The 27241-nt window shown below is 37.3% G+C and overlaps 1 protein-coding gene across 3 annotated transcripts; it reads left to right on the top strand.

Moving 5' to 3' along the window:
• Positions 1 to 313: 313 nt before the first annotated feature.
• Positions 314 to 26653, top strand: HPGD (15-hydroxyprostaglandin dehydrogenase). Of its 3 annotated transcripts, none has more exons than XM_075709536.1 (7): positions 314 to 406; positions 598 to 721; positions 5565 to 5671; positions 16383 to 16479; positions 23200 to 23276; positions 25248 to 25411; positions 26472 to 26653. In XM_075709536.1, the coding sequence occupies exons 1-7, from the start codon at positions 314 to 316 to the stop codon at positions 26608 to 26610; spliced, it is 801 nt and encodes a 266-aa protein (XP_075565651.1). In that variant the 3' UTR covers positions 26611 to 26653. The 3 variants fall into 3 exon arrangements, with proteins under 3 accessions (XP_075565651.1, XP_075565652.1, XP_075565653.1); XM_075709537.1 differs by having other exon boundaries at positions 23200 to 23280; positions 25252 to 25411; XM_075709538.1 differs by lacking the exons at positions 5565 to 5671; positions 16383 to 16479.
• Positions 26654 to 27241: the final 588 nt, after the last annotated feature.

The raw sequence follows: 27241 nt of genomic DNA, 5'->3' as shown, positions 1-27241 counted from the left end.
TGACCTTTGGGGTTCATCCAGACACTCGGGAGAGGGATTTAATGACCTACTCCACCCCTGCTCCCCCCGCCCAGGCAGCTCCGGGCGGCTCTCGGTCACAAGAGAGGGGAGAGGGGGGGAATGAGCCGCAGCAGCGGCGGCGGCGGGGGGAGGAGGAGGAGGAGGAGGAGGAGGGAAGGGAGGAGGGAGGGAGGGAGGGCAGGCAGGAGGGAGGGAGGGAGGGAGCGGAGGAGGGAGGAAACCGGGCAGGTGACACCGCGCTAGGTTGCTCCGGCTCTGCGGGCGCGGGGCCGGCGGCAGCAGCGCGGCGACCATGCACGTCAATGGCAAGGTGGCCCTGGTCACCGGCGGGGCGCAGGGCATCGGCAGGGCTTTCGCCCAGGCGCTGCTGGGCAAGGGCGCGAAGGTAAGCCCCGGGGAGAGCCCGCTCCCCTCTGCTCCCGCCGGTACCCGCGGGCGCGGGGTGGCGGCACTCCCCTCCCCTCCCCTCCCCTCGGCTCGGCTCGGCGGGGGAGCCGGCCGCCTGTCCGCCTGTCCGCCCGTCCGCCTGTCCGCCCGTCCGGCCGCCGCTCAGCCTTTCCCGCCCTCCCCGGCCAGGTAGCCCTGCTGGACCGCAACTCCGAGGCCGGGCAGGAGAGCAAGGAGGCCCTGGACGAGCAGTTCGAAGCGCAGAGGACGGTGTTCATCCCGTGCGACGTTACGGATCCCGAGCAGCTGAAAGGTAAGGAGGAAACTGTCCGCGCCGCGCTCCGGCGTAACATGCAGCAACCTGAAAGAGCCTGGGCTGCTGCACCGGTAAGTGTGCAACTAAGGTTTCTGGAGGACAGCCTACTCCCAATCGCCTCTGACAGTGACTCAAAAAGGATTTGTTTCTGAACCTGCAGATGGGAAATTTTGCTACCAGCGCGCGTGTAGTTCGCTTACTTAGCACATCGCAAAGCAAAGCCAAAGAAATCATTTCCATTGAGTGCCGTGTGTGATGTTTTTGCATGAAAGCCTCTGCAGAAGATGATTGTTATGAGTAATATATATAAACTTTAAAGCACAGACTTGCTTTTTATGAGGTTTCAGTACAGACTCCAAGCTGCATTCCCTCGTCATAGGAGTAATAAATTCTGCTCTGGGTTGCAGTGCTCTTTCGATACAGCACACTGACTTTCAACGTGTGCTGCTGTAGCTGAAAGCAGAATTGGCAAAAGATGGCACACGGCTTTATCACAGAGTCCTGGTTTCAGCTGGGATACTTCATTTTCTTCCTAGTAGCTGGCATAGTGCTGTGTTTTGGATTTAGTATGAGAATAATGCCGATAACATACTGATGGTTTAGTCGTTGCTAAGTACTGCTCATGCTAGTCAAGGACTTTTCAGCTTCCCATGCTCTGCCAGGTGCACAAGAAACTGGGAGGGGGCACAGCCAGAATAGTTGATCCAAACTGACCAAAGGGCTATTCCATACCATATGATGTCATGCTCAATATAGAAACTGGGGGGGGTGGCCAGGGAGCAGCCATCGCTGCTCGGGAGCTGTCTGGGTATCGGTCGGCGGGTGGTGAGCAATTGCATTGTGCATCACTTGCTTTGTATATTCTTTTATCATCATTATCATTATTATTACTATTTTCTCCTCTTCTGCTGTCCCATTAAACTGCCTTTGTCTCAACCCATGGGTTATACTTTTTTTTTCCCAATTCTCTCCCCCATCCCATCGGGGGCGGGGGGTAGGGAGGGTGAGCGAGCAGCTGTGTGGCGCTTAGTTGCCGACTGGGGTTAACCCATGACACACAGTGTTAAACATGGGTTGATAACATTTCGCACACATTTTGCAAATGCAGGGAATGGCAAGGAGCTTCCCTCATGTATGATTTGCATTTCTGTTTTCACTTAGTGAATAAATCATGTTCCCTACTGAGTTCTTAGAGTATCATATGATGTTGATGTACCCTTCACAATATTTCATAACAGGCATGTCACTTCATCAAAGTTTCATTATTAAAGAGGTATTAAAGAGGTATTCATAGGTAGTGACTCAGATTCAGATTTTGACATCACTTTTGTCAGTGCCTTTTCCCCAGATTCATTTGTGTCAGGCTCGATGTGAACATTTTCAGTTCTGCTTTTATTCACTACGCTTCACTTTCTCAACAGCGGTGATTGAGCATATCCATTCGTCTCTCACAGAACACTGCAGCTAGTCCAGAATTCAGCAGTATTGTTTACTGCTCCAAGCTAGTGTGATTATGCCTAATTCCAGAGCTTTACATTGTCTGTCTGTAAGACAGATGCTGGACTTCGTTTGCTGATTACAGCAGATCTCCCAATACGTTTTTATCAGCTAGGCTGATTATTGACTTTGTCTCCAAATGGGAGGAGTAACCTAGGAGCAATAAAAAGCATCCTAGGGGTAGGAATAGCATGTGCTGCAGCATGGGTGTTACCTCAGTGTGCTTTCTCTCTTGTGTTTCCTCCCGTCCTTAGTGCCAGTAGTGGAGGACCAACAGGGTGTGCACTGGGAACTGGAGTGAGCAGGATGGGGAGGTTTTGCAACCAAGTTAGTAGGAAAAGAGCAATCAGAGTAGGGTCAGAATGGGCTCTTGCAAGGAATGAGAACAAGAATGGGTGTCCGCTGCTTATGCTTTTCTGATACTGCATTATTCCTGCTGCAGGTTTCTTAGCATAAATTTGCCATCATGTCTTACAGTCCTTTGGGGTTTCTGGGGTATTTTTTAGTGGTTTTGTTGGGGGGGGTTACTGCTTTATTTTCCTATTTTTTTCACTTGTAATTGCAAGCCACCGCTTAATAAACTTAGATTAATTTCACTCCTAGTGTTTAAAGTTCTTAGTGGATGCATCAAGTCCTGTACTTGCTTTTTATGTTAAAGGTCATGTGCGTGAATGAAGTTCCTCTTATTTTAACTTTTGCCCTTTCAGTATGAAACAAGTCACAGTACCAGAACTAGTATCTGTAGGTACATAAGGCTTATGGGTAGGAAATCAGCTGCTTCATCGACTTTCAAGTCTTGCCTGTGCTTTTTTCTCTGGTGGCTCTTTCACATAGTCCCCCACAAAAATCTTCAGTCTTGTCCCTCTTGATCTCTCCCACACTTTGGTATGGGAGAAATCGCTGGATGTTTGCAGTTTCAGAGCTAGGCTCTGGTGAAAATGAGACTGAGTGTGAGAGAGAGTGTTGGGACCCCCTTAGGAGGCAAGGCAAACACTGAGCCCCAGTGTTTGTGGGGCTGTGAAAGCTCTGCCAAGGGAAGGTGAGGACCAGCAACAGCTTTCAGTGCTGGCACCTTTGGTGTGGGAGAAATCACTGGACATTTGCAATTTCGTATAGGTATGAAAAATCACCATACATATACTTTTGCTTTCTATGAATATTTAGGAAGCTCACATATAACTGGTGTTTGTACTTACTTTCCACTGTTTTCTTACCTCTCCTTTAAAATGGATCTTCATCTTCATTTTTCTTTTTTCTTCATTCAATATTTCATATGATCATCTGCTTTTAATTTTTATGATTCCATAAGCACTAACTAGTGTGCAATGTAAACACAGAATTATTCTACATTCAAAAAGGGAAGAACAAGTCAGTTTACACGGATGCGTGGGTGATAACTTTATTAAGAATTTATAATGAGACTCTTCTTTTTGTGGACAAGTAATAGATAGGATTACCGTAGGCAGGTAAGCTTTTACCAGAAATATTCCAAATTTGGTAATCATTCTTTATTTTAACACAGATGTGCAAACAACTGAAAAGCATTTGGCTATTTTCTTAATGTGTAAACTAGAAAACTACAATCAGTCAAGACTGTGTGAATTTAACAAACAAATAATTGGCAAAAGTACTGTTGTTCATGGTGTTTTTTCAAGGCAAAAGGTTCTATTAAGAATGAGGTTGATGAAAGATGCTATTTAGAGAAGACTTAAAAGGGAATCAGAGAGCCAGTTTCCAAAATGTAGAAGCTAATTAAGGACCTAAATTGTATTTATTTTACTCATTGAAACTAAGTTAAATAATCAGTTCTGCTCCTAATAAAGCCAAAGGTTTTCACTTGCCCTTGCTGATGCAGGGTTGGAAAGATGAGAATGGACTGAAGAGTTAAGCTGAGAAACCAGAGTATGAATTAGCAACAAACAACAAAAGCCAAAAAGGCAGACAGCCAAAAATAGAGGCCTTAGTAATATTAAAATATTCTAGTACAGAACAAGAATATTAGAAAAATCTGTACAATAAAGGCAGTTGGACAAATAAAACCTTTCCCATCAGCTGCCCAGCTCTTCTGATGACAAGATGATGACTGTGATGGGCCTGCAGCATTCAGGCAAAGAAAATGCTGTAACAGTACAACCCCCTGGTGCAAGAAAAACAACTTTGTAAACCCCTGCAACTGCTGACAAAAAGGTAGATATCTCAAAGCTGGTACTATGCTCCTGATTGACACTAATAGCCAAAGACTAAAGATCAGAGAATTCAGATGGTCATGGGATTGCCTTTCAGTGAAGCGGTTTCATTAAGGCCTGTCAAGCATAATTTAAGTATACCTGAAATACTCTGGATTTTTAGTCAGCCACCGAATGATGTTTTTTAAAACAATATTGGGGGAGGGGTGTCTTGGTTTACATAATAATAAATATTTAGTGATGAGGAACAATATTTGGAGGGAAAAACAAACAAGCTATATGTCAGATAATGCCTGTAGTCATGGAAAATCATAGTCTGGAATGAACATCTGGAGGTCATCTCGTCCAACTATCCTGTCAAAGCAGAGCCAGTTTAGATGAGTTTGCTCATCACTATGACATCATCATGTTTTTCCATACACATCTTTTATCTTAGTTCAAACACTGTCACCTGGGAGAACACAATGTCATTGTAGAAGTTTCCCAGTTCTTTATTTTGAAATTCTTTGGAAGACAGGTCACTATTTTCATCAACAGAAGGAAGAACATTTTCATTTGAAAAACATATTATTAAAGTTACCTGACAAGTAGGATGTATAACAATTTATCCACAAATGGATAAATTTAAACAAGAATTATGATAAATTGTTTATAGTTGAAAGATTCATATTAGTTATATCACTGAATAAGAATTGCGTTCTTAGATTAAATTCAGACTCAACCAAGAAAACTGCTCTGAACACATGAAATCTTTATTTTTCATTTAAAATAGATTATACCAAATCTTGAATTCACTAGCTATATCAAACTGTTACAAATCAAGCTATAAATGCTGAATTTATATAACTACGGTGCCAAACATCCTATCTAATACAAAATGTATGGCTGCTAAGAGCTTTTGTTAGCTCCAGTAATCAGGCATTATAAAACTCAATGAAAAGGTGACTATGGTATCTTAATCCTTTCAGTTTTCCTGAATGTTTAATACTGGTGAATGGTTAGATAAAAATTTAATTGCATGTTGCTCATTAGTGGTTAAGAAAACAGTGAAGACAGTTTGGTAGGCTAATAAAACACTAATTTGTATGCATGCATTGTATTTTTATATCTTATTTCCCATAAGTGCTAAGAAATTTCACCCTTGGATCTTGCTATAGGCGCATTCGAAAAAGTAATTGAACATTTTGGAAGGCTGGATATTGTGGTTAATAATGCTGGAGTGAACAATGAGAAGGACTGGGAAAGCACTATACAAATTAACTTGGTAAGCATTATCTCCTTTCACATGTTCATACTTTATTTAATAGTGGAATAATCTTAACAGCCCTTGGCTTCTACAGATTGTGCCATATGACAGAACATGAATTACTGGATTGGTGAACACAGCTATTGAAACAATAGCCACGTAACTGCATACGTACTAACCAATAAATGTGTGCGTGGTGGGTCCTTTAAGTTGTCTATCCAAGACATACAGCACTGTGTAGAGGCACTCAGGCTAACACCAGACAAAATTCTCTTTCTATAAAACCCAGTGAAATCTCAGGTAGGTGTAATAATTCGGTGCCCAAAGCAGTAGAGCTGCATCTACAGGAGGCCAGTCTGCTTATATGAATGTTTTAGAATCTTTTACTTACTTGTGAGACTCAGCTGGCCTGCATTGGAGAATAAGTTGCCATTTCTCAGTATTACAAGAAAACTTGTTCGACTAAGAGCTCCACATTTTCTTCACCAATGAAGCAAGCATATAATCTGAGCTTTCAATATAAGCCATTTCATCATCATCACTGATAGAAGCACACCACTTAAGAGCACTTACTTGCTAAAAGCCAGTACATTCGATGAGCCGGTAAAATTTAGTTTCAGACTATTACCTGTTCTTTGATATTATCTTGTATTTCATCAGGTAAGACCACAATATCTGTTTCTCAGTTGAAAATTTTTTAATTTAGACTACACTGCTAGGAGATCTAAGCTCCAAAGGAAACACCAACTTTCTAGGTTAATAAAATTCTGACCAGCTTGTATTCAACCACCTGTGAAGTTCTAATTCGATGGTGATTCAGCAAGTCCCCCCTATGATCACACTTATAAAGTGTTATAATCTGGATCCACAAAGAAAGTAGCAAAAGGAAGTTTGGAAGAATGCAATGTGGAGTTTTCTCCAATCAGTTGTTTGAAATTTGTCAACGCAACAAGAAAATTAAAAGTTTGGTTTTGTCAAAAGTTTTAAGGACAAAGGCACCCGAGTCTTTGAATCCTAATGCCTCCATGAAAACAAACAAACAAAAAAACCCCAGGACAAGAATACAAGCTGTATATGAGACAAGTTATAGAAAAATTAATGGGAAAATATGTATTTGAAAAAAAAAAAAGTTAGATTTAATAACACTTTTTCTTGGTCTTCTATATCTTTCCAAGGTCAAATTTGCTTATTCTTGGAAGGGACTGAACTGAGATCACAGATTAAAATTTCCACAATAAGAGAAATACATTTGTTCAATTTCATTTGCCTTTTCTTTACATTTTCTTTAAGATTTAACTACACATATTTCTTCCTCCCTCTTTCATTTCTAAAATATTCTGACAAATTAAACATCAGGAAATTTCATATCGTGAAGTAACAGGAGTGTGACATCCTCAGTGCTATGCAATATCAATATCTGTTAGTACAGATCTCTTGAATTTGAAAGAAGACTTTACCTGTGTTGTAGACAACTTCTCTTTATTTTTGTGCCTGATTTAACACAGGATATAAGTTACTGTAGGCAGCCATCCACCCGTCAAATTTGCAAGCGTAGATAGTTAGTCATCACCAGAAAAATTGAAGTCCATGTGAGAAACACATTTGTCTGTGATTCACCTTTAAAATTAGCTCAAAAAATGAAGGCATTTCTGATCAGCAAATTTTGAAGATATTTAATGTCCAGGTAAATATCCAAACTTAGAGTGATGTCCAAACAATTTTTCAATGCCAAGAGCTTTAAACAGAAGGCATTGAGAACCTCCTTCTGCCATTCTTTTTGTCTTATTACCAGTGATTGGGCTGAAGCAGACCATAGGTGGGTTTGAACCATCTGAAGTAGCAGAAAAATTGGAATCCAAGTCTTACAAATCTATATGCCTAACTACCAAGCTACTGCCCCTAAAAATTTTTTAAAAAGGCAGGATTATATAGTTTATACATTATTGTATAGGGAAGTTCGCCATAAGTGTACTAATGACTTAATTCATAGTTGAAAGTTGAAAAATTTCATCAATACGTGCTGATGACTGGAATAAGAACATCTAAAATGATCAAGCAGAGTAGTACAGCCATGTGGGTTAAATCAAGGACACTCTAAGATCCAAATATCCTCATTTATCTTTTGATTTGAATATTCTTGCCCTGTCCACCCTTGAGTCAACTAGCTTATTTTCATAGGGTATATCTATCTACTTACTGTAATTTCCATAAAGCAAGATATAACATTTGTACTTTTTGCTTTTAATCTATAACAATGGAAGAATAACAGCTGCTGCATGTAATATGTTGCATTGGTTGGTTCCATAAAATATTTTTTTGCTTCTTGTAGAGAAAGGAGCAAAATGTATATGAAATATATGATTTTAAAATGTCTCTATTTCCCTGACATTGGACATTTTAAATATCCTTTGTATTATCCCTAAGAACAGGAATAACTTCTGTGGCCACATATTTTGATACATATTATGCACATATTTCCTACTCAAAAAAGGGACCCCCCACATGCCAGTCTTCGTCATTTATATATTGATACAACAAATATTCCCTGCCCCAGTTTAAAGTACAAAGTACAAAAGTAGAGCAGTACAGAGCAAGATAAATCAGAATAAACACATATGGGGTGTGTTCTTTATGGCTAAAACAGTTCACAGAACCGGTTGGTCTTCAGGAATATTTTAAAGGAGTGTAAGGAAGTTCCCTGATAGTACTGCTTAAGAAAGCATGAAGAAGCAGGTTCAAAAAGTGGGACTTAATTTAGAAGGAAAAAGAGGGAATAAAACACAATTCCTACTTGTATCTATTACAGTTTCCTGAGAGCAAGAAAAGACAGCTTGATAAAGATGGGGGGGGGGGAGGAAAGTAGCAACTGCTAAAAAGAGATTTCTGTTGCAGTGCTTTCCACCATTTTGCTATATTTTGTGCTAAACGTCAACCTTTTTGTTACTTTATTAATATTTCTATTAACTTTCTTAGTTAAGTATTCCGCCAATGCCATCCATTTCTTACCTCAAAACTCCAAAGCTGACAATGTTGACTTGATCGATACCAGCTTGATCAATGGCAGCTTCAACTACTCATACCCATACAAATGTACCCTCTTGTTATTATGGTATATAAAAAAAGATCTTGGCAACCATACAGGAATTCCACTTTAAATTGATATTACCAGCATAGTTTCAACAGTCCATCATACACACACAAACCCATACACAGAACAGCACAAGGACACGACACATACATTCTTATCAAGAGTCCTACCTACAGTCCTCCAGCATAAGAACAGTGTTTCTTGCATTCGATTTCATAAGAACTTATGCCTAATGAATCCAGAAATTTTATAATCTGACTTTTTTCTCTTCAAGTCCCTAAAGAAAGAGAAGCACCCACATCTTTATGAGCCTTGAACATATATGTTAAACACAGTTTGGAAGCTAAGAAGCTTCCCTAATTTTATCCTGTGTTGATGATGTAGGCTTTCTGGAACCACTGTAATGATAGTGGGTGCTATAACTACAGTATCCTTTCTCTTTACAAATGCACTTAGCACATTTTATACTAAGACAATCCCAAAATTTACTTGGAGGTTCCTTTTTTATGCTCTTACCAGAGGCTTCTGAAAACTGACATAGGTTGCAGTATACAATTAAATGTAGCAGTACTGGTATCACATATGCTTACATTTTAAATATTACCTGAATCAAAAGTACAGGAGCACTTTACATAACATTTTGACTCACTTAATTTTCTCTTATGCCAGCAAATTAATTATTTTGTAGGTATATTTAAAATATTTAAACTGATTCCCCAAATGAAATTAGACTCATGAAAGTATTTGACAGCAAAATCACAATTATCTCCTGTTTATGTGATGATTTTGCACATTTTAACACATTATTCTGGCAAAAATTTAAATTGCAGGCCATAACTTGGGCATGCCAAAAAACCCCATATGGATCATATGGGATCCAATTATTTAAGTGTTGCCTAGAAGGAAGTAGAATTCAAATACACATGAAAAAATTGTTCAGGTGCATGTCAGTCTCATCCTTCATTACTAGGCAAAATGTGGCAGTACCCAACAAGTCCAAGTTTTTACATTTTTCATGGGTTTGCATAATTTATTTCCATAAATGACACAGGTAACAAGTTTCTGTAAATTTAGAAAAGTCCTTTTCTAAAATGAAGTCTACCTAACTCAGGGTTTGTCCCTGCAAAATACTTAGATTGGTACTACAGAGAAGAGAATGCAACACTGCATATATATGTGTGGCTCCGTTCAATATAGCTCATGGTGAAATAAAGGTTCCAGAAACTAGCAAACCTTGCAAAATCAATTCATTTGCTCATCTGTAAGGAACAATTCCTCAAAGGGCCAATTAATGTCTCAGCAGAAACCAGAAGGGTAACTGGGCAAACTTCAGAAGTGATTAATTTTATTTATTTTTGGGACAAAGACTTCATGATCATCACAAGGCGGTTCCATCGGGCAAGCCGTAAAAGGGGTCCTTTGGGAGTATGCTGCAACCTTCTTCTGGTCCATACACCTTGCTCTCCTTTCCCAGTGTACCAGGAGAAATGACAAGGACTGAACTTTAATTCCAAAATAATGTGACCAGAACACATAGCTGGATTCAGCAGGTGGGAATTACCACCAGGTCCCACAGTACAGACAGAGTACTGTTGTAGTGTTACCAATATAGAAACAAAACAAAACAAACAGTGATATCTGTAGAAGATAAAACAGCATAGGTAAGTAATTTACCAAGCTTGCATTCTAAGACAACCAGAAATACACTAACTCTGTTGTTCAATGGCTTAGTTGCTTGTTCTTCAGCATAATTTGATGTCAGAAAGAGGACTAAGTGCCTAGGGAGAGAAGTGGCCACCAAAAAATGAGAAGTTCCACTTAGCTTGAAATCAGTGGCTTAAGGGCCAGTCCTCTAAGGGCATAAAGAAGCCTGTAAGTATAATTTTTGTTGTTCATATTGCACTAGGAAGGACACAGACTTACCTTAATTGCACAGTAAGTCAATGAACTTCTTAGCCTACAGTTTTAATGTATGCTTACAGTAACCAAGTACAATGAAAAGCAAATTTCTTTGAACTAAAATCTACTTAAGCCCAGCTACTCAAAATGCATTATTATTCCTATGTCCTTCAGGAATGTGCGGTGGGGGGAAAGTAAAGACTTCACAGTGAAAACTAAAACATAGTATTTCACTCCCACATTGTACAAAAGCTACTGATTTCTAGCAAATTATCAAATCCTACTGCACATTCCTTTCTTCTTTCTGCCTCTCCCTCCCTAGGCTTCTTGTTTTCCACAGTTTGAGCTGGAAATTCAAACTCAAGGGCCTGCAATTTCATTTCATATAGCAAGTAAACTAACCTATACGTAGGAATGCCAAGGGACTTGCATGCTTGCTACAACCTGTCTGCTTCCTAGAAAATCTACATTAAAGACAAAATCAGTCCCACCTCCCTGTCCAACAGCAAAATGCTAAAATTTTCCATGGATATCATTAGCACTGCTTCGTTTCAGACTTTTGAAGTTCTTCTTATGCAGTTCATAAAGTACTTTGAAATGTTTCCTTACAGATAGCCATCAATTTACAACATCACAGTATGAAAGTCAAATGATCTTGGGTCAAATTCCAGCTCTGTGCTAACCTGCTTTATGAAACCACAAGTCAATGGCTCTTTCATTTGTTTTTTTGTTAGGTATCCCTAGCACTGAACTAGATTAGCTCAGAAACCTACATATAATGTTAGGACTGATTACCATTTTGTTCTCTCAAAGGAACTTATACTGCTGTATCACCTTGATAACAATAGAGCAGGCATCTTCAGCACTGAAGAAATGCAGACACAGCTTCTCAGCATAAAATATTAGCCTGCATAAGGAGACAGCAGAAGTATCAGACAAGAGGTGGCAAGGAAAACCTTATTAAATAGGTATAAGAAACTATGTCAGTTGGAACACCTGCCTTGAAACACTAGAAAAAAATCGCTGTGTACTAAATTACTTTCAAAGCAATTGTCACACAAAGGATGACAATTAATGATGTTCTGGGCACCATCGCTGAAGAACACTTTTTTTTTTACTTTTTTTTTTTTTTTTTTAAAAAGATCAAGCTAAAACGAAACACAGAGTATGAAAATTGACTTACAGGTGTAATGTTGGAATACAAGAACATTGTACAATGCTGGCTAACACTGGTTCCTACTGCCATAAAAAATGAAATAGGTCTCTGCTGAAGAGTTGGAGTCTTATTAGAATCGGAGTTTCAAGACATCATTTCTTTTAGAACAATACAATTAAAACTATGCAGCCGTAAGATACATAGAAATGTCAAGAATTGCAGATTTTGTAAGTTTTGTTTCTGATTTTGACACTGATACCTAAATTGTCATTTAACAATTTGTTAAATAAGCTACTGATTACTGATGTGATACTTCCAAAAGCGACCGCAAATGTTTTGAGTATTTGCACAATTATTTTGCAAAGTTTACCATGCTGTCAGATACTAAGTTTTGGGTTTATTACTATATGGTGCTTCAGAATGCCTGATCTCAAATTTAAATCTGTAATTTATGGAAGCTAATACTAGGACATATTCCCACACTCACCATTATAACTTCATTGGAACGAATCATAAATTTTCTACTGGCAGTTGAAGACTAAAATTGCCTCTCTTGGGAGCACACTCAGACCTGCAGTGCACGTTGTTTGTCCATCTTCATTATGCGCTATAGTAAAACACTGTATTTTGGTAAGAAAACAAACAGCAGTATCACTAAGATCACAGGTTTTTCAACAGCTAGGAGGACAACCATTTAGATTATTTTCTGGTTTTAATGATACTAGTTTTCAGTAGCCAGGAGGAAAAAAATAGGTGAGAGTCAGCTGCCCCAATTTTGGCTTTACCTGCATTTAATTGCAAATTTGACTACTTTCCTACTCTTTGTTCTTGACATGTTTATGGACAATATCCGTGCAGCTAAATGCAGTTGTAAACAAAGGAATTGTAAAAAATTCAACTCTAAAATGCAACAAGCTTTGTTGTACAAAGTTAAATCTTGCAGCATATTTTCATCTTAAGTCAGATAACTTAAAATTCGGTAATTTTAAATGTTAACTTTCCCAGAATTTCTATTTGCAATAGACAAACTATGAATTACTGTTGGTTAAGAGCATGGGATTAAATTATTATTCTTAAAAGTATACAAGTATACTACACAATCTGAAGACACCTTTCATTTCTTTCAGTTTATTGAAAGGCAAACTGCAGACATTTTTCATCATATCCCAAAACCAGGAAACTGGGCTGCACAAAATGTATCATTCTTTGCCTGTTTTACTTTCTATTCTGTATTTCACAGTATAGTAAAGTAATAGCTGACAAGCTTCCATCTAGAATCCAGATGAAGTATTCTGACGTCAACAAATAGGAATCCAAAGTCACTTTTCATATGAGCGGAGGCCTGAGGCTGCAATTTATGCACGTGCAAAGATGTATTCCATAACAAAAACCAATATGCTATTGTTCTTTGGAAAACAATAGTCCAAAGAGTATTGTTCTTAGGAAGAGCTCTTTCCCATTTGAGTGGTTGGTGCTGAGATACGAGAGCCAGCTTCACTTTATCAACTCAGCTGGATTGACAGGTTCGACTGGAAAATGTCACTAAGACTTCTAAGCACACGTATGACTTTTGTACTGCATTAAGTTTAGCCACTGCTGCTCTTCTTCGAGAACTACTGAAAGGAGTTTCTTTCCTGGAGAGAGGGAAATTCTGGCAAGAGAATGGGAGATCTATCACACAAAGCCTTTCATCTGAAGTCCCATCTGCTGAGTGTGCAGACAGCTATGTTCTTCTCACCCTGTATATTTGGTTCAGAATTTATCTCCAGAATAATTCTTTATGTTACCAGCCCAAACATCAGAAATAGCCATGTCACCCGAGATCAGCCACACTCAATGAGAAGTTTTTTGCAAGGATAACAGCAGGTGTAAGGGCAATATCTGAATGAAAGTCTGCATTAATTCTGAAGACAACTTCTCACAATACTTATGTAAAGAAGGCGGCTTCCCCAGCCACTTGAAGAAATGCTAAGTTAATGGCATCTAGAGATAAACAAAGAGCAGCACAGTGATTTTGATAGGAGAGTCAAGCTACCCACTTATAATTGTGGTTTGGCCAAAGACTCATTTAGTTCTATTATATCGTTGAATGAGAAGGCTGGAGGAATAGAAAAATCTTCAAGGAACCCCAAGCTACTTCCTTCTCCAACTGATTTATTTCCTCTAATAATCCTAAGTGGAATTCTTTCTTTCTGTTCAGCAGGCTGAGCCACTGCTCCAGGGCATGATAGGACCTGCACCTGCTCTCCATAGACAGCATTAACTCCTTCTTTTCTAAAATGTCGTGTGCACAGCCCATCATATGTATATATTAAAAAACACCAGCCACCCTTAAGTCTAAGTGTAATTTCAGCTGAGCTGCCAATGAGTTTATGTCCAGAATAAGTATACCTTACAGCAACACTACTGAGCATTAATGATCTTGTTTTTTGGTAAACACTTTAAAATTTACATTAACATTAAACAGCACTTGACTACATTTATAATGGCTCTGACACTTTCCAGGACATGCGAGAGAAATCAGATTTAGTATGGTATTTTACAAGCCACTGAAGACAGTTCTTTGGAAAGTTTCTGTTAAAACATTTAATCAATAACATTCTTTGGATATTAATCAAAACATTTTTAAAAGTATGTTACTTACAACAAAAACTTCCAGGAGAAAAAACAAAAAAGCTTTTTATGGGAATATTTTGTTTAAGAAAAGTTTAAAATTAATTTTGAACTATTGATATTTTGTGATTTTTTTTACATTATTCCAGGCAATTGGTATACTGAAAAAATATTGATATTGAAAATATCACATAAAATGATGCAACTATAGAAAATGAAAAAAGCTGATTCTTTATTGAAATTCCAAAGCAAACATCATAATGAGGTCTCAAGTTGTTTTATCTCTGTCAATGGGCAGCTTAACTTCATGTTACTTGGACAATGAACAAGCAATATTAATAAAGCAGGACATGCAGTCTTCCAATCTGATTCCTGTTAAAACCAGTAAGTGTGAAGGGCAACCAAACTTGAATTAGGACTTTTACTTTATGTTTTATAACATGTATGTCTAAAACTATCAGCTAATACAAATGAAATGTAACACATGTCTTTAAATTATTCCAATTTGGTTTGGGAATTTAGATAATGGTAGAAAAATACTTAATGTTCTGATTTTAAAAGCTTTTTCTTTCCAGTACACCTAGCCACTATCCATTAGGTTGTTGTCATATACAGATTTTTTTTTTACTGTGTTTTTTTATTACGTTGGAAGATTTCCTTCTCTGTAATTCACAATTCTGTAGACCTTCCCTGGTCAAAACTCTAAGTGAAATAATTGTGCGCAGATATGAACATATTTGTGGGGCCACTTCATCTTTTGAGCATCTTAATTTATCTGGGTCAAATAAATAGCACTAAACAGTAATAAAATATAAATAGAGTTCTAATTTAAAAACTTAAATAATATTTCCAGAAAAATAGAAGTATCTCAGTACCTTTGTTCATTTTAAGTAGAAACTGTAAACCAAATGTGAACTGATTATGGAGAGATTACTAACAAAATCAGTAAATAATTATGAAACTCGTCACTAATGCAGTAATATTGCAAAATTTCACTAAAGTTAGTATCTTCCACTAGCAGCACTGTCTGCTGCCTTTCTGTTATCACTTGTTAAAGTCTCTGGTAAAGTGACTTACTCTCTGGGAAAGACTCAACTGCTTGATTCATTTAGGAGGCTGATAACCCCAGGCTCAGTATATCTTTAGGCATCTCAGTTTAAATGTCTGAAGTTTGGTGAGATGAATCCCAGCAGGTTGTGACTGCAGTAGGGTTCAAAAACAGATCTTAAGGAATCAAGATTATACAGGTCTCAGTAAAATTTTCTTCCTCAAAGATCTTCCTTTAAACAAAAATTAAAAATCACATGCTGCAGCTAATATTATACTAGCACCATGTTTCACACCTCTTCAAATGCTTTTTTACTTTATCTGTATTTGTCTGTTTGGGTTAACTTTTTTTGAGAGGAATGATAAAACTCCAGTAACTTCAGTCAGAAAAGAATACAAATTTTTAATATCCTGGGACCAGAAATATAACATATAACTTAATCCTAAAAAGAGATCTCATGCCTTGAGCTAAATGGAGTTATAAGTGTTAGTGTTATCTTCAGATTCAGTCTGTACATTTTTTATAATGTAGAGCAGCTTGTCTCAATAAAAATGCTGGGAATTGGATCAGTTTATCCACCACTATATCCTCAATAAAGTGTTTCATCTATAAATTATTTACTTATTCTGTATTTCATTTCCTTTACAGCTTTTATTTCACGTTGTAACATTTTAGTTGGATTACTGATATCTTAATAAGAAAAATAATTAAGCTGCTGTTATTTCTATGCACTGCAATTGTGCTTCTGAACTTATTAGGCTGCATTACTGTGGAATGTCATCTGTGTTAATAATCTTCCAAGTATAAATAAATCACTGGTAAAGCAATACAGGTTCTAGGCATCACGATTAAAGCAAGATTCAGTTTTTAGGAGCTCAAAAGAAACATATTCTGAATATAATCATCCCTTTCCCCTCTATAACAGACTTCTGTGATTAGAGGAACCTACCTCGGCCTAGAATACATGAGAAAAGGAAATGGAGGCGACGGAGGAGTAATCATTAATATCTCATCTTTGGCAGGTAAGAATATTTTCCGTATAAACACTTTCTACTCACTGGTTTGTTTCTAAAATAAATTAATCATACCGATCAGTCACACTTTTTCTTCTTTCTTATGGCTCTTCCCTGTTTATTCCCATTTTGACCTGGTTTTCATCATAGCAACCAAAGTAATATCAAAGGACCACAACTTCCATCTGCTTTTTTGAACTCAGTTCAATGAAAAATTCAGTAAATTTCCTAACCTATCAGTCTCATATTTAATAATCTTGAGCATGATGTAAATAGATTTTTCAGGTTTCATTACTGCCACACATTGAGCAAAACCTAACTGGCCTCAATTCACTATGCTTATTCAACACTATTCAATAACACTGTTGAATTAAAACAGTACACTACACTGTGTGTAAGAAACAAAGTCCAATGTATAGACCTAATTTGAATTCAGGGTTACTTTAAATCTGGTTATTTTTTATATTACAAATTATTTATGGGGCATCAAATATGGAAAATCAGCTTTTTTCCACAGAAAGTGAGGAAGCAGTAGCAGGTCCTCCATTCAACTCCATGGGAGCACAGCTGTAGGAATATTTAAGATTAGACTGTATCTATTTTATTAATGAAGAGTGTCACGCACCAACTCTGTCCATGCTCCAAGTCCTTTCAGATGTGATCTACCTCTGCTTGAGAGGCGATAAAGTTAACACTCATATTTCGTTGAGCTTAAGCTAGCACATTCTTTGCTCACCACTTATCTATGCTATAACTGTATTTCAATTTATTGGCCTAAAAATGGAATTATATGGTTCATATAAATCAGTCAGGGTTATTGCCGCTCAGTTGTGAGGCAGAATCCTTCTCCCTTTGCTGTGGGTATGCATGTTGCAGCGACTGGCCTCACAGCAAAAAAGCACAGCTGAAGGGGAAACGGTTAAAAGAGAATGATGTCACCTGACAACCTTTGTCAAAAGATTTGTGGGGAAATACTTGCATTCTCTCTTGCTTGTTTGAAGAGTTTGTTCACTCTTGCTAATGTCACACGGTCTGGGAAAAATAATAGGTATGCTGGCTTACAGTTGGATTGTCAGTGCTTTCTTTGGTACCCATGAAGAATACCAAATGATAGTAATTTTATTCCAGGGTATTCCTATGTGTTTTAACAATGAAAAGCCAGTAAGACAGGAGCAGCCATAGTTCCTGAGTGTGAATGGGGATTAGTGCCCAATAGGTGTGAATGTTCTGAGCACTATTAAATTCTCCTGTAAACCTTGGCTTTTGTGATGAGAAGTCCAGTTCACCCTATTGACATAATGCATGTGGATCTTGAGGATCTGACTTAATATATGCACATGCCTCATATGAGTGAGCGGTCCTTTATTAAAAGTCTCCATGTACCTTTAAGTCAGCACTTGCAATACTGCCTAACACATTGCCTACTCATGCCAGTAAGTTTATCTCCATTGGCGCAAATGGACATTGTATTTGGACCAAATTAACCCGAAGGAAACTGCTATTGCAGTACAAGAGTTCATCAACACAAGTGAAAGATTAAACATTTTCACAGAAGTGCTGATGCCCATGCAGTGCTTAAGAAAGTGCAGAGGTAGCACGTAGTTTGATTCCATTCCTAACTAGTCTCGAACACAAAATTACTTTGATTTTAAGACCTAACAGCTTGGCTTTTCTCAGTTTGGTAAGAGCTTGCAAGTGCACTTTAATTATTTGATTAAAATCAGCATTTATTTACTTATTTTTTTAACATTAACATTGTGCCGTAATGATTGTGGGAACCTGGCAAAAACAGTGTTTGCTTTGTGTGCTCTTACATAGCTTGTATTTAGCAATTGTTTCCAAGGTCATAAGGAAAAACACATTATAAAAGCTGACATACACTGATTTTTATTGTTTATTTATTTACTACTATTTGTGCTTTGTGACTCTAATTGTCCTTTCCAGTCTGAAGGTCTAAGTCCTGCAGTTTATTCCATAGATAAAAGGCAAACTCTCACTGGCTTGTTTAACATTCTCTTCTAGTGTTTTCTTTTCTCAGAGCTAGCTTCTGTTGATCATTAAACTTTTGAGTGGTTTTGATTCCCCTGTCCAAGTTCTCTATAAGATTTTATCAGATACGCTCTGCAGACAGCAAATATTCTTGTGTCTTCCTGAGCAGCAAGAAGAGTTATATTTAGTGCTTACGTAACATTCAATAATATTTGCTTTGCCTACTAATTAGTTTCCAGTTCTTCACCATGGGAATTTTGCCAATGATTTGAACTAGGGACAGAATCAAGCCTTACTGTTTCACATTTCCAAACACCCACGGAACTACTTAAATGCTTCCTATGAAGTGGATGCTTAAAGGGTTCATTCAGCTGGATGAAGGCCAGAGCGCCCACCCTTTCTTTCCAGTATTGAGTCTTCCTTTCTTTAGCGTCTCCACAAGACAGGACTAAATACAAAAGGGAGAGAAATATGTAAGGACATGCAGCAAGCACCCAACTCCTAACCCACTGCATCTCAAAGCTATAAAACTTTCTTAATTTTATGGGATTTGTGCATTCATATGAAGAGGAAGTAATGCCACTAAACAGCTGAGATAATAGGACATCTGTTTTACTGCCAACCTGCCCCCATAAAAGATAATGCCAATGGCTGCAGGTTTTTGCATTGTCATAAACTTCATTTCAAAGTTGAAGAGTAAAATGTTCTAAAATTTCTTCCATAGGAAGCTACATCCATTAATTTTAACTTTGTTTAACAGAATAGTTACAAGCAACAGAAAAAGCATACAAAACTAAATTTAACTCCTGAGATTATTTACATAATTAAATTCAGCATTGTCTCTTACCTTTTGGTGGCTGGCACCTGTACACTTTTATTCTGTAAAACTGAATTTGTATCTGTCTGGGTTCTAGTAGATTAGAAAAAAAAAAAATATCAAAGGATTCATAGAGGGTTTAAAAACTAGTAAAATATTTGCCATCAGCTCATGCTAGCTTTTTATGAGAGTTTGTTCAATGCGTAGTCTATCTGAATACCTTTCTGTTGTACAGCCGTATCAGTGGTTTAATTGCACTCAACTTCAAGCACCCAGGCTCCACAAGCAACCAGTTTGTCCTCCTCCTATAGAAGGCGTCAGCCAAAAGAAATATTTAAAGTACTCCTCACAGCAAACAGGCTTCTTTAGGACCTGATCTTATATATATTACAAGAACAAAGCTAAGCATGTGGTTAACATCGTTAAGTAAATGCAAGACTTTATCACAGTGATAACAGTGGAGCAAAAGTGTAAATGGCTGTAGAACTGGGACTTTCAGTTCAGCATCAAGAAAGAGCTTCTGTTCCCTCCTCTTTGGGAAAAAAAAAAGCATTGAGCAGAATCCACAGGAGTGAGGTTAGAAAATTTAGAAACTATGCCCTTGAGGCCTCAGTTCACTGTTAAAAAATTTCCTAGAAATTACACAGCTTGGAATTTTTTCTAGGATTTCTGTCTCTCCTTTGTTTTGACACAGATCACAGCAGTAGAACTGACATAATGAATGTGATCTTGTACCCCCTCCCTATTTTTAAGAATGAGAGAATCAATTCTCTCATCACTCTGTAGGACCATCATGCCCCTAGCTTGTTTCTCTAGTTACATATCCGCTTCTTCAAAAGAGGCTTTGGCCTTCAAAGAACATTGTAAACATATTCCATCCTGTTTATCCAGACTTTTGCCTAAAGGCGACAAAGGAGATTCCTGTAATGTGGTTTGGAAAGACGTTTAATTTAAATAAATATGGTTAAATCTTGTGATGTTATTTATTTGTAAGTATTCTATGTGTTACAAGTATATTTTATAAAACAAACCTAATATAGAAAGGAAAACAAATTACTTTGGCAATATTTCCCAACATATGGAGAGGCACACTTTTGGTTTGCTTTTAAATAGGTCTCATCAGTTTGCCAAAACTTACCTTTCAGCATTTTCACATATCTTTTTCTTAAACAATGAAAACTTAGAGTTTTAGGATGCCAAACGATACTATGATTATCACATTAGTGAGAGAAAATGTAAATACTTTAATAGAACATTTAAGTGTTTTAATAGTGAATATATTTGTCTAAAATATAACTGAGAATCGAGCTTAGTCACTGCATAATCATAGTGTAGAAGCGCTGCTTTCTGCCGAGCCCAAAGCCTCCATGAGATCAACAGCCATGTTAGAAAACAGACTTTGGTTCTTGTATTCTCTGTGCCACACTCATCCAAACATGAAGTACACTATTCCAAGAATTAATGGAACTTAAAGATGCTATCAAACAGAAATTACATTTGTTTCAAGCTGCCTAACGTGCACCCATGGAGAAAATAAGGGGTGGAAAGGTCATCTAAAAGCTAATAAATCTTATTCAAAGAAAGAGACTTGTTCAAATCTCTGAGGGCAATGTGTTCAGTGGGAAAGCATAACTGGGGAAAAATGCTTAATTCTGTATTCATCAAAGCTCTTCAGTGGACTGAAAGGAAGCACTGGTCTCAACAAAGCTTACTGATACAATTCAAGCTTATTGATACAATCTGCCACCTCTAATACTAATTTCTCAAGATGTGGATATTGAAACTATTGACCATGATAACTAAGCAGTTGTAGTGAGAAGCCTGACACCACGTCTCACATGGTAGAGTGGTCTTGACACTGTAACAACAAGGGGACTAGAGTATAACCAAGGGCAAGAGCTGTCTCTGTCAGCCTGCCAGGAACTAAGAAAAATGAAAAAAGAGCACAGTTAACACTGGCACACAGGGTTACTGCTGGTCTGCTTTAATTGGTTTTGGTAAACCAAAGGGCACCTTCAGTCGTCAGGAAATCATTTGCAATTCACCGACTAGTTCTCGATGAAGATTATTTGAGGGGAGAAGGAAGTTCCCTGTCCCCTTTCATGTAACAGTTCAGTGATGCAGCAACATCCAGAGAGAGGAAAATCTAGGCATAGTTGCTAAGTTGCTCCTTGCTAAGAGAGATTTAAAACCACATGTATCACTTCCCAGGAGTACACTGCCCCATCATCATCCATTTGAACATCCCCCCCTTCCTCCCCCCCCTTATTTTGTGCATGATATTCTCCATTCTCTTTCACCGCCATTCCAATTTGCATAAGATAATTAAATATGCATGAGAGCAGCAAATAGAATCCAGATTTTCTAAAAAATTAATGCCTTAACTATTATGCTACGAACTCATCTTTGCTCCCTGGTTAAATAAATACTCAGGCAGAGCAGGATCAATGCCACACAGTGGTTCATCCCAAAATACTTGGTAGCAGAGTCCCTAGGACACACGGCTAACAGACAGAGGTTTGGCACTCCCTGGGGCAGGGCAGTGGCTCAGAGCTGGAAATCCCACACCGTGGGCCTGGATACCAAACTCAGGAACAAAAGTGAGACAGGACTGTCATTTTTTTTGGGTGAGGGATGCTAGGGCTAGTCTTCATTGTCACTGCTTTGGCTGAAAGTCAATTGATTTCTTCTCGGTTCTTCATTTTAGCAAAAATAATAATTTCAGTTAGAAAAGAGCTGGGTTTAATGCTTTGATTCAAAAAAAAGAATTATTTGTTCCTCCCTTCTTGCCTACTTATTCCTGCTGTCTTCTGACATTTAAGTAAGTCTTTGAACCTTATTCCACTTCATTTTTGTGAGCTGTCCTTCCTTTATTTCTTGACTTTGGTTTATCTTCCCTCTCAAGCAACCAGTAATTTGTCTTACTATGTTAAAAAAAAAAAAATCCACTTATCTCTATACTCTCTGCACTGAGGTCCTGCATTCACTTCTTAGTGCTTTTTCCATTTGCTTATTGCAAAAGTGGCTTCCCTATTACATTTAAACCTCTTTAAAAAGATCACCTACAAAATATTACCAGAGTAGTATTGTAAGTAAAATAAATTTTACAGTGCCTCAGATGGTGCATCAAGTCTGAATTACTTTGTTTATAGTTGCTCCTTTGAGCAAAAACCAGTATGCAAAAGAGTATGTATTTGTTATAGTACTAACCACATTGTCAAATAAGTAAGCAGTAACAATATTGTACAGGCAGATGTATTGACTGACTGTGCTTCAGTCAGCTGTGCAGCACATTCATTCTTATCTCTTGCATTAGAGCTAGGGGAGAAGTTTTATCTGAGGCTGAGTTTTGTTACTATTCCACAGAAGCAACATAAGCAAGGGATTTAAGCCAGACATTATATTTATGTTTTGATGTATTACAAAGATAATATTAAATCGGTTACAGTAGTCAAAATGGATTTTGCTATTTCCCTTTTCCCACACCTCCTCCCTGAAATCACTGTAAATAATTGCAGTGTCCAGTTTACATACCAACAGTTAGGGTGTCAGCAAGCAAAGTTTATCTAAAATACTTTACATACTTTAAATACTTTACAGATTCATAGAAGGCTCAAAAATCTCATCCCTGTTTTCTTCCAGATCCTGTCCTCCATTTTAAGTCATACTTCATAGATACACCTTTCCTCTTAGAAGTTATACTTCTTTATTACTCTTCTTTTGCCTCCTTATGTTTTTATCTATCTCGTATCTTTTTGCAGCCTACCTCAGATTACAAAATATAATTTGCAAATTTTTACTGTTTTGTTGCATCTCTATAAATCCATCACTTATTTTTTACATTATAGACCTATATGCGCGTTTAAGGTAATCATAAATAGGAATACCCAACATCTTTATTCAGCTACCTTTTTATTTTAAAGGACTCATGCCTGCTGCATTCCAACCTGTGTACTGTGCTACAAAGCATGGTGTAATTGGATTCACACGGTCAATAGCAGTAAGTATGTGTTTTTGAAAACAGTATCAGCAGCTCCTTGGGAACATGCTAAGTTTTTCATGTTCCCTCTCTATTGTCACAAAACTGGAACTAATTTTCTTAAAGAAAACGAAGTGTCTGAAGCAGTGGACATTCCCTCCTTTCACAAATAGAATCCAAAGATGGAATAAGTAAGGCATGTGCGTGTTTATGACTGATTTGAGGTTTTGGGAGCATGGAAGAAAGATGTTGCAAAGTAATTTAAGGACAGTGGGAGGAGCCCAAAAGTCAAATTCTTATCCAAACTTTAAAAATATTTTTCATAATTCCATCCTAGTCATTTAACATTTTGGTTTCCTTATTCATAAGTCAGGTTGACGATTTTTTTTTTTATGATAAATAGGCACTAAAGTGTTCAAAAAGTAACTTGAACACAAAAAGGTTTACCGTTATTTATTCTTACCAACTCTTAATAAGCTGAAAATGCAAAATGACACATTTAGGATGGGACATGTTAGATGTTATATGACTGTATTGTAAGTCATAGCCTCTGACTCCAAAACTTTCCAGTTAAACTGAACAGGCAGTAAGATAAAATAACTTGAAGGGAGCAAATATGATTACACTTTCATAGGCTGAGCTTAAAGATAGTCTACTCATATAAGATTTCTAATCTAATTTCCAGAATAAAGTACCTGAAATGATCATTTGGATAGTTTATCCATATATTACACCAGCACCCAAATAAATACTTTTTTAGATTAACCTAAACAGATTAGTATGGATAAGTGTATCATATAACATATAACAGCATGAACCTGACGCCTGGTTTATCCATTTTTGTTTTCCTGTGATAATATAAACATCACCGTCTAAGTTCAAAAATAAAGGGTCTGCTAGAAAATTAGATGAAATGTTGCGTCTATGGAACATGAGAATGCTGAGGAGAAAAAGAATAATAAACATAGCAAATCACTGCATTTACCAGGAAAGGCAGTACAGCCTAATGGTGGGCAGGTATGATACAAAACACGTAGGACTTCAGTTTCTTCTCCAGACCAAAAGAGCAGGCTACCATATCATGAAAATGACATGTGATTTACATAATACCAGAAAGGATTCTTGTTAAATGTTCAAATAAATAGAACACAGTGTTGAACAATTATGGTTATTCTTGGATATATCAGGTATAGTCCATAAGTTCTGTGCCATCACTAAGAAAGTTCATCCAGCATTCAGCATATGACTGGGATGCTGATCAGACTTCTTTGCTACACACACGCATTGGCAGCACCACAAATGAAGGGTCCTACCATTCCCAGAACAATTTGTGCTACTTGCTTTCATCATGTTCCTGAACTGCTTCCCAAAAAAACTCCTGCCTCTTTCCTAGAGTTCGGAGACTTTCCTGTGGAGATGCTCAGTGATAGATTCATCCTTTGGCAGGGACAATAGAGCAGCTGGAAAGGTTTAGCATTACAGTTCTAGCGGTAGAGACCAAATGCCATTTCTGTTGACGTAAGAGAGGTAAATACAATCTTAGAGGTAAATCTCAATTTGCTTTCAGATAGCTTTCTTTTAATAAGAAAGTTTATAAGATTGGAAGCATACATTTGGGAGATACTTTTTACTTGGTTTTGCTTATAAGAGTTATATCATCACCCTAGAATACTGTTAATGACATGCCGAGAGCACTAACAACTAAAATATTGGAAAAAACCAGCTGCTGCAGGGAAAGAAGAATGTTGATTTCTTGTGGAATTGTTCTCCTGGCAAAACAGATGGGGTTTTTTTCTAGTAATCTAGTAAGATTACTACAGAAAATGTGCTTCAAATTTAGTTGTTGAAACAAAACAATCAGTAGAAACAAAATTTGCTTACCAGGCAAAGCTGAAAAGTACTTAGTGGTAAATGTCATTCTTTGAAAAATTACTTAACACAATACTGTTTTAAAATGTTGATGACCAATGCCTAACTTTTTCTCTTTTCTAGTTAGCTGCTCATATGGAAAACTACGGTGTGAGACTCAACACAATTTGTCCAGGATTTGTCAACACACCAATTCTTCAATCAATAGATAAAGAAGAGAATATGGGACAATATTATTCATATAAAGATGAGATCAAAAATATGATGCAGTTCTATGGCGTGATGGAGTAAGTCAAGTCAGATGCAGTGGTTTTTTGCCCTTTGTTATTGAAGAACAAGCACACACAATAGCATTTTCAGCAAAATTAAAGGGAAATGCTGCCTCAGATAAAAGCCTATCACGTGTTAACCTATACATAAGGAACAAATGGCAGCTACCTAAGGCTATTTTAAGAGTATCACCTACACAGTGATATTTCCCTTTATGAATTCCCATTTCCCAGCAAAGTGCAAACCAAATTCCCAAGTTAAAGACGGTATATTAGTTTTTAAGAGTCCTTGGTGTTCTTCCACAAATTTGTTTAATCAAACTTGTTGTGAGATACAGGGTATATAATTTGTATTGAATTTCCACAAAATTTGCAAGTGAACTAAGATAGAAATCAGACCAAGAACTGACAAAACTGGACTAAGTTCGTAAGAGCACAGTAGCGATGATGGTGGATCAGATCAAAGAGTTACCTAGCCCATTACAGTATTGCCAACAAAGGCCAAAAGCAGACAGCTAGGAAAGAGTGTGAGAACAAGACAAACATAAAGTGATTTTTTGTTAACACTTTCTCAGTCGAAATTGTACGACTGTGTTGTTTTGCCCATACTTTTTCATATGTAAAATATATTGCACCTACTGACCACAGCAAACTGCATGTGACAAAAACCTCCTTATGCTAATTTGTATGTCAGTCCTGCTACAGAAACAGGCTAAATCAACAGCAAAGAGCTGCAGAGGATTGTGTAAGGATTACTTCTGTCCATTGCTCTGACAGAGAAAAATTTGATAGGAAGCCCAGTGGCAGCTGGATGTCCACAGGGATTTAGCAGTAACTAGAACAAACAAACAATGATTTGTAAAATTGCTGCTTTACGTTGTGTGTCCTGATTGAGGAGACTGAATTTCTCTCCTGAAACACTCATACCACCTCTGCTTTTCTTGAAAATAAATTTGTTCAAATACCAGATTGTTTAATTTTCAGGGTATATAGAATTACATAGAGTTTCTTTGCTTGTCCTTTTCACGTGTTCTATTACATAATGATTCTGAAATAACAACTTTTTTTTTTTTCCCAGCCCATCAATAATTGCTGAGGGACTGATAACAATAATTGAAGATGATACCCTAAATGGAGAAGTTATGAAGATTACAGCATCCCAAGGGATTCATTTTCAACAATACAACCAAACACCTTTTACATCATCAAAGAGATAAATAATTGTTTTATGCTAATTATTTTTGGCTTTTCTTAAATATAAAAAATTTTGAAAAGAGTAATTTTTGGAAAAAAAGGTTAGTGTTGTATCTAGAGCAGTGACAGTGTTCAAACATTTGCATCCTAATAACGAAGAGATGGACAAGAAAATGTGGTGTGGGAAGACGTTACCACCCCATTTTGATTTTATAAGCACTAATAATAGTATTTATTCAGTAGAATAAACACACTGCGCTGGAGATTTTTCATTACGTACTAATAGGGGCCAGTTTTTTCCTTCTGGTAGTTCTGATCTACATACTGCAAGTGTATTTTGGTGGACCTGATTTACTTCATATAATTCTTTTCACTGTCATGTCTACTTATTTGCATCTTCAGTTCTTCACACCAGGAATTCAGTTCATGAATCTAGAACACAAATATACCTATAAGGAGTTAAGAATCTACTTTTTCTTAGGAAATGTAAAATAGAACAAGAGGCAACTGAATACGTTGCATATCACACAAGAAAGTACAGATTTTTATCTTGGATTTTAGCTATTTATAAAATAGTTCAGAAATATTTTTGTTTTCTTTTATAGATATGTATATGAATTTTCACTCTCTGTATATACAAGGATGAATACTATG

The sequence above is a fragment of the Pelecanus crispus genome, chromosome 4, assembly GCF_030463565.1.
Source record: "Pelecanus crispus isolate bPelCri1 chromosome 4, bPelCri1.pri, whole genome shotgun sequence".
Classification (NCBI taxonomy): Eukaryota; Metazoa; Chordata; class Aves; order Pelecaniformes; family Pelecanidae; genus Pelecanus; species Pelecanus crispus.
Note: the sequence above shows the minus strand (reverse complement) of the source record. Positions and strands in the feature narration are given on the sequence as shown.

Bases quoted from the DNA above. Each gene is read 5' to 3' on its own strand.
- HPGD (XM_075709536.1), top strand. From the start codon at position 314: ATGCACGTCAATGGCAAGGTGGCCCTGGTCACCGGCGGGGCGCAGGGC. The intron at 23,277-25,247 runs GTAAGTATGTGT...TCTCTTTTCTAG, and splicing joins GATTCACACGGTCAATAGCA to TTAGCTGCTCATATGGAAAA. The intron at 25,412-26,471 runs GTAAGTCAAGTC...TTTTTTTCCCAG, and splicing joins CAGTTCTATGGCGTGATGGA to CCCATCAATAATTGCTGAGG.